Source organism: Seriola lalandi, unplaced genomic scaffold (genome assembly GCF_002814215.2).
Source record: "Seriola lalandi dorsalis isolate HSWRI2012SDOR001 ecotype SW California unplaced genomic scaffold, Sedor1 jcf7180002054630, whole genome shotgun sequence".
Classification (NCBI taxonomy): Eukaryota; Metazoa; Chordata; class Actinopteri; order Carangiformes; family Carangidae; genus Seriola; species Seriola lalandi.
Genome location: NW_019525183.1, coordinates 295,640 through 307,469, shown reverse-complemented (window position 1 = coordinate 307,469; position 11,830 = coordinate 295,640). Strand labels below are relative to the sequence as shown.

At 43.9% G+C, this 11,830-nt stretch overlaps 1 protein-coding gene across 1 annotated transcript in view; it reads right to left on the bottom strand.

Moving 5' to 3' along the window:
- The window catches only part of LOC111665316 (uncharacterized), a 42,306-nt gene that overhangs the window by 10,729 nt on the left and 19,747 nt on the right, over nt 1–11,830 (bottom strand). The window contains exons 2-3 of the mRNA XM_087177705.1: nt 4,128–4,238; nt 1,223–1,326 (exon numbers count right to left, since the gene is read on the bottom strand). Coding sequence (XP_087033831.1) covers nt 1,223–1,326; nt 4,128–4,238 — 215 coding nt within the window. The remainder of the gene's footprint in view (nt 1–1,222; nt 1,327–4,127; nt 4,239–11,830) is intronic.

Sequence of the window (11,830 nt, the reverse complement as noted above, 5' to 3'; positions counted from 1 at the left end):
TTTTTTTTTTTTTTTTCATCATTTGTCCTGGCCTCACCTTTTATTCTCCTCACCTCTCTCTTTCATTTCCCTCCTTTTCATCTCCTCTCCTCTCCCCTCCCACCCATTTCTACCCCCCCCATCCTCTCCCCCTATCACCTCTCCTTTTCCTGTCTCCTCCTCCTTTCCCCTCCTCTCTGTCGTCTCCACCCAAAAAAAAGGAAATGAAGGGGAGGAAAGAGGGATGATGTCAGGTAGAGGAGACATCAGAGGAGGAGTGTGAACTCTCTCAGCGTGGAAATAATTCATATTCTACTCCTCCACTCCTTCTCTCCATCCACTTCCATATTCTTCTGTGTCATTCTGTTTGCTTTTGTTTCTCTGAATCTTTTAGCTCAGGGAGGAAATGCTTCTGGAAAGTTGTCAGTTAAACGCATTATAACTAACAATTAACAAATAATGAAGTAATTAATGTTTCTACTTGTCCATAATGTGACAAATGCTTCACTTGAATCCATTAAAAGCTATTTATCTCTGCTTTGTCTAATGAAGCTGTCTCCAGGTTGAGGTCTCTCACATTGTCCTCTGACATGAAAAAAGCTTTTCGTGTTATTATGTGCTGCTTGCTCCGTGTTCTCGGCTCAATCAAAAAAACTCAGCTTTTCATCAGAACCACAGAGAAACTTCATATCATTCTTTATTTGTCCAAGGCTCCCAGTTAACTTCTGACATGCATGTTGATTGAATTTCATTTCGTTTGTCCCTCAAATTCTCCCTTTTTAAACGCAATTGTATAATTGAGAGCTACTGTTTGACTGCACCTGCAGCAAAGGTACTTAATGTTACTGTGCACAAGAGCTGAAATGCAGAGCATGACACGCAGATAAATCAATCATCACCATCGTTTGCCTGTTGTTTTTTTTTTAATAATTAATAAAAGACACACATCAACTTCAAATGTTTGTCCTTGCTCTCGTACATGAAGCAAAGCAGAGACTCTTTGATATTTTTTTCTATTTGCCTCTTATTGAAATCCTGAAAAGATCAAAACCAAACACCTGGGACCTGGATGATCATCACACGTTCTGCAGTGAAGTCCCACAGTTTTCTGCGATCAGATAGTCTTATGGTTAAGCAGCCCCACCCACCCCACGACATGCAGCTTCTGTCCAGCGCCCATGCTCACATATACAGTATACTGCGTGTGTGTGTGTGTGTGTGTGTGTGTGTTGTGCGCGCTCACCGAGGAGTAGAGGTGACCCTCTCCGTTCATGGCGATGTAGAGGCCGGTCTTCACTGATTGGATGGCCACGACTCTCAGACCCACAGGAATTAAGTTAAACAGAGCTGAGGACCAAAAACAACAAGACAAACTGAGTGTTGTGTGTGTGTGTGTGTGTGTGTGTGTGTGTGTGTGTGTGTGGTTATTTGGTTTTGGTTGTTTTTTATATTTATTTAGAGCCTCCTTTCTCCTTTGGCTCCTGACACTAATATCACCTATGCTGGAAGATATTATCTTCTCCATCTCCTCTTGTCTACACATCTTAGTTGCACTCCATTTCATTAGCATCGAACTCTGCGTCCAACCTCCCCACGCTTTCGTTTCTGTCACATGCGGCGTTGACGGCTGTAGTAACACGTAACATTTATCCGACTGAAACGAGCAATTTGCAGCTTGTTTGTGCAAAAACCTTCCGAGAGGTTCGGCCAAAGAAAATGACAATGTCCTTGAATTGAGGCCGATTGTATATTTTGACCGAGATAATTTAGTACATGACATTTCAATATCAGCTCGGGCTCGGGCTCGGGCTCCCGTCAGGTCAGTGTTATTTGAAGAAGAGCAGTCGGTGACGATAAAGGAACAGACCACTGATCACACCCTCATAGCCTTGGGCTGGTATTTTAAAAGGCAGTGCTTGTGTCACTGGTGTTTTCTTTTCTAAATCCTTTCCTGTCATTTAGTTCTTCCATTTATTTCACTCATAAGATGTGAAATATTTTTCTTTTTCCCCCTCTAAAGGAAATATTTTGAGGCCGTAATTGTAAAAAGTCAAGCTTCCATATCCATGGGGCACATCAGCAATTGATTGAGAAGGGGAAAGGGTGGGGGGGGGCAACCCCTCTGTAACCTGCATGTGTCTTATTATTACAGAGGTATTGATTAGCCTCACTGACAAGCCCGCACAGTCCAGCTGTTACGACAGAAATGATGTCGAACTACATTTAAGGCAAGCCCGGCCTCTCTCTGTCTCGCCGCGTTGGTGAATTTCCAAGGTAAATGCTGTGACTGTTTACCTGCTGGTTGTGAAGCACGAGCCTCTTAAAGCGTCACATATTTGTCTTCTTAACCCTGGTGTCGTCCAGCCTTTCAGACAGTGTGGCTTTTTATTTCTGTCTGTTTTTTTTTTAGGAAACCTTCACTTGTGGACTTTTGATATATAAACGTGTGTTCCTCTTTAAGGTTATTACAGTATTTCCAGTAGCTGTTGTCGGCTCTTTCTGCCCCTCTTTGATAAAAACTGCTTCTTTTGTCCTTCCAGTGTTTCTTACCTGCACCTTTCTTTTGCGTTGTGTGGATCTTGAGATTCACTCTCTGTCTCATTTTAAGGGATGTTTTCATCAATTATTGATACTGTAATTTTCTCAGGTGTTCGTGACTTGACTCCTGTCTCGTCTGGCTGTGGCTGCAGCATATAGATGTTGTTGTTTCCCGCTGTGAGCTTGATGCCTGCCTTTGAAATCTCCTGCTCTGCAGATTTCTGCCTCCACAGCAGTGTGTTTCTCTCAAAAAAACAATGTCCCAGATTCTCTGGATAATCCACAAACCTCACTGTCAACAGTTTTTTTTTTTTTGTTAGTGGAATATTTTGTCAGTCTCATGCTTGTGTCAAACAGTGAGCGGATTAGCTTACACAGCTTCTTTCCGCACGGTTATCTTAAAACATGCTTAACTCTTTCATTTAGTTTAATTGTCTGAGATCAGCTGAACATGATGAGCGAGTGATATCAAGGATGGAGGAGTTGTCATGACAGCTTGAATCGAAGACTACTGTTTATTTCCTGGAGCCACTGCAACACTTTAAAGGGCGTTGCTTAGAGAAGTGTGGGCTGACACGGTTGATTTAAAGGAAATATACACATTCATACTAGTGTGTAATTGAGATATTATAAAATCGAACACAACAATGACCTGTAGTGAAGGCCGTGGCAGCGCATGTGCTGTTTAGGACCTCACGCCCTGCTGGTTTCCTTTCTAATCAACGGTTGCACTGATATTGTCGTTAAATCTCTCTGAGCAACCGGCGTTTCCCGTGTCCAGGGTTGAGCAGGAGAAATTGATCAGAAGTACACCTGCAAGTAATCATCCTCGATAAATATCACACTTTCTAAACCACTGTCGCGCTCGTGCACAGGCTTCATTAACGTTGAGGATATGCACCCAGCTGATTATAGACGGCAACAACCGCTCTCTTTAACGCTTGCAGGAAAATGACACCGGTGTCGCCTCCCCGCTGAACGTGGCTCTGCCAGACAAAGTGAAAGCTTGGCAACAAGTGCGAGTAAATTTTAAAATGGTGGCGTGTAGACATTTGCCAAAAACTGATGCGAAGACATAAATAAATAACTTGTAGTAAACAAGTGGCTGCAACAGGCGTTTGGCAGAGCGGCCAGCTCAGCCGGAGTGGAGAGGACACTTTGGGCCAGTGAGAGACGCCTGCTGTCGTTATTACCAATTAGCATTTTGATTTTCTCCATGAGTGGCACATTAGAATATTGCAAACGGCAACATTTATCAATAAGCTGTCCATCTGCAGCTCCTCCCTGAAGGCTGTGTTGGGCGCAGAGGTCCAATAAACACAGCCTTCAGAAAATGAAATCCTTTGAGCAGCCACTTGTCGCGTTCGGTCGAACGGTTGGCGTCCACCCTGAAAACACGCTGCCTGTTAGAGCCATTATGAAAACACCATATATATTTTTTCCCATCTAAACCAACATTAAAAATGACTCAGTAAATTAGTAGTATAAATACTACAACATATAACCGCAACAGGTCGTGTATGGAGTCTACGAGTGTGTGTGTGTGTGTGTGTGTGTGTGTGTGTGTGTGTGTGTGTGTGTGTGTGTGTGTGTGTAGTGGGTCTACTCACAGGAGTTGGTGCTGTCGTCTTTGGTCCCGTCCAGACTTCCATCCTGGCCCATCTGGAGATAGAATCCCTGTCTGCAGAACAACCTGGTCACTATGCCCTTCAGCTGTGGTTCTACATGACACAGACCAAGAGAGAGCGAGAGGAGGAGTTGAAGCGAATTCCCCCTTTTTCAAATCGGGACATGCTTCACGCCGTCGGCCTCAGCAGAATCATTTATATGCGATTTATGTACAAATGCGTCGCCCTGATTTCAATTTGCACACACACACACACACACACATACGTTGAGACGGCACGTTGGAGATACAATACAGTTTGGCATTAAAGACGTACAACCTGCTGCATCCTGGGGGATTTCCTCTGGAGAGACTAGTCAAGCACATCCAATCCATTACAGGATTCTTGGACTAATCCTTCCTCCGCCGTCATTGTTCCACTCGAATGACGTTGATGAATTCTTTCCGAAGCTTTTGATAGTAAAGAGCCGCCTTACAGTGGCTTTGAAGCAGCCGCATCCTGTTTACTGTTTACCTATTAACCAGCATGTTGCTTGGTGTGATTCCCTTTCCCAAAAAACTTGGATAAATGTGTGGACCTCTCGTGTTTTCTCCACATTATAAAGCTCATCTCTAATAGAAAGACAGACACGGCTTCACTGTACTTAAAAATGCATGTTATTGCCACAAATGATTGGATTCTGACAAATCGACAATGCTTGAAAATGCAGATGTTTTGCTTTTGCCAGTTTGGTTCTTGCAGTCGAACAAGAGATGCCTGAAATGAAACCAAGCGACTAAAGAAAGAGAGCGAGAGAAAGAAGGAGCGATAAAGGAGAAGGGAGGGAGCCGAGGGACTGAGTCATCGGAAGACTTTTGGACAAAACAAAGTCTGACTCGACCTGGATGAGGTGATATAATGGAGCATCCTCGGCAGGTACAGACAGGCTTTTATTTTTCCGTCCTCTCATCACCCCATACTGCTGCAGACGCAGCGCTTTTATTATTTATTTTCACACACACACTTACATGTGACCACACCCATTCTCACATCAGTGACTTCGCCTCCGTCTGCACCGGCTGCGAGCAGGGTGGGAATCCCCTTTGAACATGTGTGTGTGTGTGTGTGTGTGTGTGTGTGTGTGTGTGTGTGTGTGTGTGTATAAAGGTATACCCTAATGGATAGAGACGGAGAAAAAAAAAGGAAAGAAAAGCAAAGACTGACCCAGTTTATGAAGAGTGTGACAGTGTGTGAGAGAGAGAGAGAGAGAGAGAGAGGGAGGCAGGGGTGTTTTCCATCGTTGTGAAGGATCCATCTTGTGCAGCAGGGGAGCAGGAGGAAGAGGAGCCTGTAACCAGCTCTCTGTCAAAATCCCCTGTGATGCCGTCAGTAATAAATCTTAGTCAGATTAGAAAGACAGATATTACGTGTGCTGGCAGGGATCAGCCACCTCGAGGAACGGCGTATAGCTGCGCGAAGATGACATGTACATCTTCCAGGTTGATGTGTGTGTTTTCTCTCCTCGCTGCAACTGCAAATTGTTTTTTTTTTTTGCTTCCGACGAATACAAGCGCAGCACAGTCCCTATTTTCACACTTTAAGTAAATATCATTCCAGCTGACGTGTGTGGCATTCCTCGCTGCTTTGTCATTCAAGAATAACAGTTCACCTGCCAGACATCATGAACACACACACACACACACACACACACATTTCAATCTCGCTGTCCTTGTTTCTTGTGACGCACGGTCTGAGGAAGCTGCTGGAGATGTTACTTATTGTGTTCTTTGTTTCATCTGTGTTTCATTTCTGAAATCTTTCGCATTAGACGAGGAGGCAGAGCAGAGAGCGAACCTCACACACATCCAAGTCTTTCCGTCCTTTTTTCAAAACCCGGCGTGATATGGATATACTGTATCACAGCAGGTGCATCTCAGTGGCAGCATGTAATATATGAATACCTCTCCTCGTTGGTGTTGTGACTACGCTGATGGAAAATTTCAAGGCCACGCAGTTTTATTTTGAAAAGAAGGGCTTTATAGAAAAAATGTTTTTATGCTCTGACTGAAACTCGGTGTCGTCTCATTACTGATATTAAACTGTAGGAAGCCCTACACTCCACACTTAACAGCATCATTTTTACAGACACTAAAATTTTAATATTCTCCTAATTAAACTCTCTTAATTAATTAAACGTTTTTCTTTATTTTTCTTTAAAATGCTGCCTCGTAATATGACCTCTGTTTTCAGATCTTTTGCTTGTGAACTAATTTTGGTCAAACCTCTAATTTATATAGAAAGAGGCAATGTTTATTATTTATATTCTGCATCTGTTTTATGAATACGACAATACACAAAATATATATAAAAGTTGTAATTTTAATAAATATTTTGTCCGTATGCGCTATGATTAATGTGAGAATAGCTACAATAATCATTCACATCGAAACAGAAATTTAACCAGCCAATCAACTCTCACTTTAATCCACAATCTTGAACTAGTCATTAGTCATGTAATAAATTAGGACAAGAAGAAGTGAACCAACACATGAAAGCAAATATAAAACGCTGATGTGTTTTAAAAAATAGTACGATTACATTTATCTTATTTGATGTGATTTATGATGCAGAGATATAGATTTGTAATCACATCGTCCGTTGTATATTACGAGCATGATTACAGCCTCCAGTGGTGTTGTGGGTGTTGTTTGCATAACTCCCTGCTGTACTGGATGAAAGATCAATACTTCTCCACAGGGGGCTGCCCCGCTGCATCAACTCATCTTCTATTTATGTGTCTATCCAGCCGCTCGTCTGACATCCATTTATCCACTTATACTCTGAGACCGACCTGACGTGGCCAGCCGTTGCCACAGCGACATTCCCACAGTTGTCAAGGTGATATTCCCACTCTTCCCTGTATCTCCGCATCCGGGTCTGTTACTAGGGAAATTCCCATTCTTGCGTTGCCACGGCAACAGTCTCGTAATTCCAGACTGTTCCAGTGGAAGGGTATTCCCCCATCCACACACACACACACACACACACACACACACACACACACACACACACAGCTTTATTTTCACCATAATGTGATCTGATTCAATCAGTCAGGCGGCCACGCTGATTTGACATGTCGTATTGTCTGTTAATTCGCCCCAGTCTGACTCTGAATGCACAGTTTAACGCACTATAAAATATCATCATGGGTGTCTCATACAAGCAACGCATCGAAAAAAAAGCCTCTCCTCTTTTTATACACACACACCATCTCCCCAAACAAAAGCACCCAAGTGAGGAATTCACAAGCTGCAACTAAAGGCACCCATTTCACCCTCATTTACATCCGAGTGATTACTGATTAGATGAACACGGAGGGTGCTGAAAAGGGCAGATTTGTTGTTAAAACACAGATCCTGTTTAGAGCAGTCAGATCGGCTACAGCACATTGGCCTCGTATGAAATATAGCAGCAATGGTGCAGTTCGATTATGTATCTGATAAATAATAAAAGTCCTTAACCTGAATTTATCCTAATGAGACGTTGTGTTCAAATTCAAACGAGTCTACCGGCTGGCTTTAAACAAACCTGCTCATTACTATGCGTTGAGTGAAATGCATGAGAACACGCTGTGCAGATAGTCAGTCCATCACAGTTCTAACAAACAGACAGACAGGTGACCGTGTTAACCACAGATCTGTCTCACTCTGAATCCGTTCATCTCTGTCAGTAGCTTTGGTGTTAAGAATATTGGCACTGGTTTTCTGAATTGGAGAGAAAGAAACAGTGAGTCAGGTTCACGTAGCAACCGAGCAGCTGAGGTGTCTTTTCATGTTTGTTCCTCCTGGGGAGGAGGGGGGCCGGGGGTCTGGTGGTTCATACTCTCATGAGTAAATGCTGATTAAGATTTGTAACTCATTTTTACTTTTCTCATCTTTTTGGTGTATTTGATTTAGGCAGATTTCAGCAGGGGGTGTCCTGATGTCCAGGTGGATGGGAATAAGGGGCATCTTGCTTCTTATCAGTATGAATGAGCAGCAACTCGACATTTAGGGTCCTCCTGCATCACTAGATGAATCCTCATTCTGGCATATCTGTGATCTCATTGTCTCGGTAGCTACACAGAGTTCAGCATATTTTATATATATATATATATATATATATATATATATATATTGTACGGGACATTTTCTGTGACGGATTTCACTGTGACAACGTTACTGCATTACACTGACGGATTTGCAGCTTTATTTCTTTACATCTTCTTTGTGTTTTAGACTGGGACAGGATCTGTGTGCACAGTTACATCCAGGTACACTGCCTGTAGAAACAGGAAGGTTTAATAGTCTCCCCGAAGAGAAACAACTTTGTTTTTTATATGTCTTAAATGAGATTGTAGACAAAGTCAACTTTTTTTGTTGCACATTTTATTCGTGCAGCTTGGGACGGGAGACAAAACTCTTTGTTTGTAGTGTAATGTTATACATAAGATGTTATGTACTACCAACATATGTTTCATCACCACAGACAGTAAAGACTCAATCTCCGTCCTCGTTTGTGTGACACACGTTCGGAGGAAGCTGCTGGAAACGTTATTTACCATCTCTCATCTTTTTCTAGAACATGTCACATCTTCCGCATTTCATCGGCGACGTCTTCATTTATAAAACATCAGCGTGAAATATCCGTCTACGGATTTGAAATGTTTCGGAATCAGACGAAGAGGCGCGGCGGAGTGTTGAACCTTTACAGTCTGGCTTTTGCTTTTATACATCCGTCTTTTTGTTGGTTCAAAAGCTGGTGTGATATGGAAACATTACAGCAGGTGCATCTCAGTGGCAGCATGTAATATATGAATACCTCTCCTTGATGGTGTTGTGACTTAGCTGATGTGATATTGTCTCTGTTTTTTTGTTTTGTTTAACCAAAAACCAATATTTTGTGGCAGTGATTATCTTCTAATTTGACCATCCATTGTGTCACATTCAAATCCTCCACTCAAAGTCAGACTCCAGTAGTTTTAAGGTTGGTTGGTTAACAGCTATTTAGTGAGGCTGATTTTAAAATCCTCCCACATTACCGCCGCAAATTCTCCTCTGACTAATAATATCCACAAACTGAGACTCGCTGTGGACAAGAAGGCGCCGCCATCGCATCAGAAGTGGACTGATATCACGTCTTTGATAAAAAAAGTCAGCTTTGGCTCTGTGTCGGTGTAACTCCAGCTGATATGCAGATTTAAGCTGTGTTGAACCACATCTTTGATTGAGTGGTGATGGCAGCAGATCAGTTAGTCAGGCCTGCGTGTCTCTCCTTCACAAAACCTCTGGAAGACAGTAGGGGATGTTGGCAAATCTCTCTCTCTCACGCACACACGCACACACACACACACATACATGCACACACACACACACACACACACACACACACACACACAGAGCACAGAGATTGTGGATGTTGCCAGGCTTTCACCAGCAGCTCTCACAGCTGGGAACACAGAGGAGAGAGAGACGGAAGAAGGGAAAGGAGGTGGTAGGAAAGAGGCGAGGAGAGGAGGCTGTTCCTTCCAAAAAAGGAAAGAAAGGATGGAAAAGATCTAAGGTCGGAGGAGAGGATTAGGATGGAGAGGAGGAGGAGAAGAAAAGGAGCCAAGGGAGAAAGGTGACAAAAGGGAAATATTAGGGAGGAGCAAAAATGCAGAGGAGCTGAAGCTAAGACATGAGGAGAGGTGGAGACAACAAGAAGGAAGGAGTGGAGGAAAGATGGAGAGTTGGAAGGCCGTAGAATAAAGAGATGAGGAGGAGAACAGGACGGGATAATGGGTTACACAAAAGGAACTGGAAAAAAAAGAAAGGAGGATAAATTAAGAAAAGAAGGAGAGGAGAGGAGGCTGTTGTCATGTATTAACCCCGAAATGGGAAGAAGGGAACAAGAAGGGATGAAAAGATGTAAGGTAGGGAGTGAGGATTGGTGTTATAATGAAGGGCCACAAGGAGGGGAGACAAGAAGGATGACAAAAAGAGGAAAAAGGGAAGAGAAAGAAGGAATAAACATGAGGAGAGAGAAAAGGAGGCTGTTTGTCTATTCCCTCTAAAGAGGGGTGGCATTGAAGAAAGGAGGAAAAGATCCACAGTAGGGAGAAAGGTGACAAAAAAGGGAGGAAATGGAGAGGAAGGACAAAAGGGGAGGAAAGGTTACTAAAATGTAGAAAGGACGTAAGGGCAAAAGGTGGCAGGGAACAAAAGGAAGAGAAGGGGGGAAAAATGAGAGGCACTGGTAGACGCGAGGAGTAGTGGTGAGCAAAAGGGAGGAAGAGAGGGAGGAGAAGAGAGGAGATCACCTTCAGTCCCCCAGATCTCAGATCCCGCAAATTCCCGTCACCCACCAGAGCAAACTAAACCAATTCCCATCAACATGACTCCTCACGTTCGCCTCCCCTCTATCTCGTCCTCCGTCCCTCCTCCCCTCCTCTCATTTCCTCATTTCCTGCCTCCACCTCTCCTCCATCCATACACCGTCACCTGCTGGTTCCTCACACAATCAATTGATTACAACAGCACTTATCGCCTCTGCTATTGAACGCCTTCCATAGCGCACAATCACAACATTCTCCTTCATTTGCATTCACTCCCATATCTAATCACCTCTGTGCATTCACACAAATATCCATCCCACGATTTAACAATGATGTCAAATTGGATTCGAGTGTGACTTGAAATCTGTGTGTCCAAAATTTTTTGATTTAGACTTTTTTTTTTACCTCCACAGGAACAAAATAAAATGTTTGTGCTTTCTGCCAGAAAGAAAAATCAGAATTACATGAAGCAAAGTGCAATTTCAAAATAAGAGACAGGTTGGTAGTTTTGCTGCTGTCATTGTGTTTTTGTTTTCTGACATTTTTTCTGATGTTAAGGCAAAAGTCTGATCTTGGAGATCGGACCACTTTGTATGAGCTGGAAATGAGAGAGCGAGGTAGAAATGCACAGAGCGACAGAGAGAGAGAGAGAGACTAGACAGACTAATCTGTGGCTTCAATAATGGATGTACCTGGAAACTACTGAACCGTAGGGCACTACAAGACATGACTGTGTGTGTGTGTGTTTGTGTGTGTGAGAGAGAGAGAGAGGGACGAGTGTGTCGGTCTGTGTTTATGCATGATTGGGGTGTGTGCGCGTACATGCGCCAGCCACGGGCGTGCACGTGTGAAGGTGGTTATGGATGAATGTGGCCGCGCGTAAAAGTGTATGCGAGCGTGCGTGCGTTCTCTCTATGTGTGTGGAAGCGCGCCCGCACATGCATATAAATATATTTGTGTCTGTGTGCATGCATGTGCCCCCCCCCCTCCCCCCTCCACACCTTGCCTCCGTAGCCTCCTCTTCTTCAGGCCAAATATCCGGACTTTGGAGAAGATGTCGACCAGGTTCCCGTTGCACAGCCCCTGCTTCTTACCGGGGCTCTTCCGCCGCCGGTGAGCAGTCGGTCGGTGGGCGTGTTGCTCTCTCGCCTGTCGCTTCTGTCGGATCAAACCACTGGCGATGGCCGCTGCCATGTCTCCGCCGAAACAGCCGACACAAGAACAGCCCTGTCTCCGTCCGTGTCTCCAGTCTCTTCAGTTGCGTCCACCGGAGGGGACGGAGCGCAGACAAAACCAGACACAAACCTCCAGCCTCCGCTTCACCGGCTATAACAGCCCCATACTTCAGCCA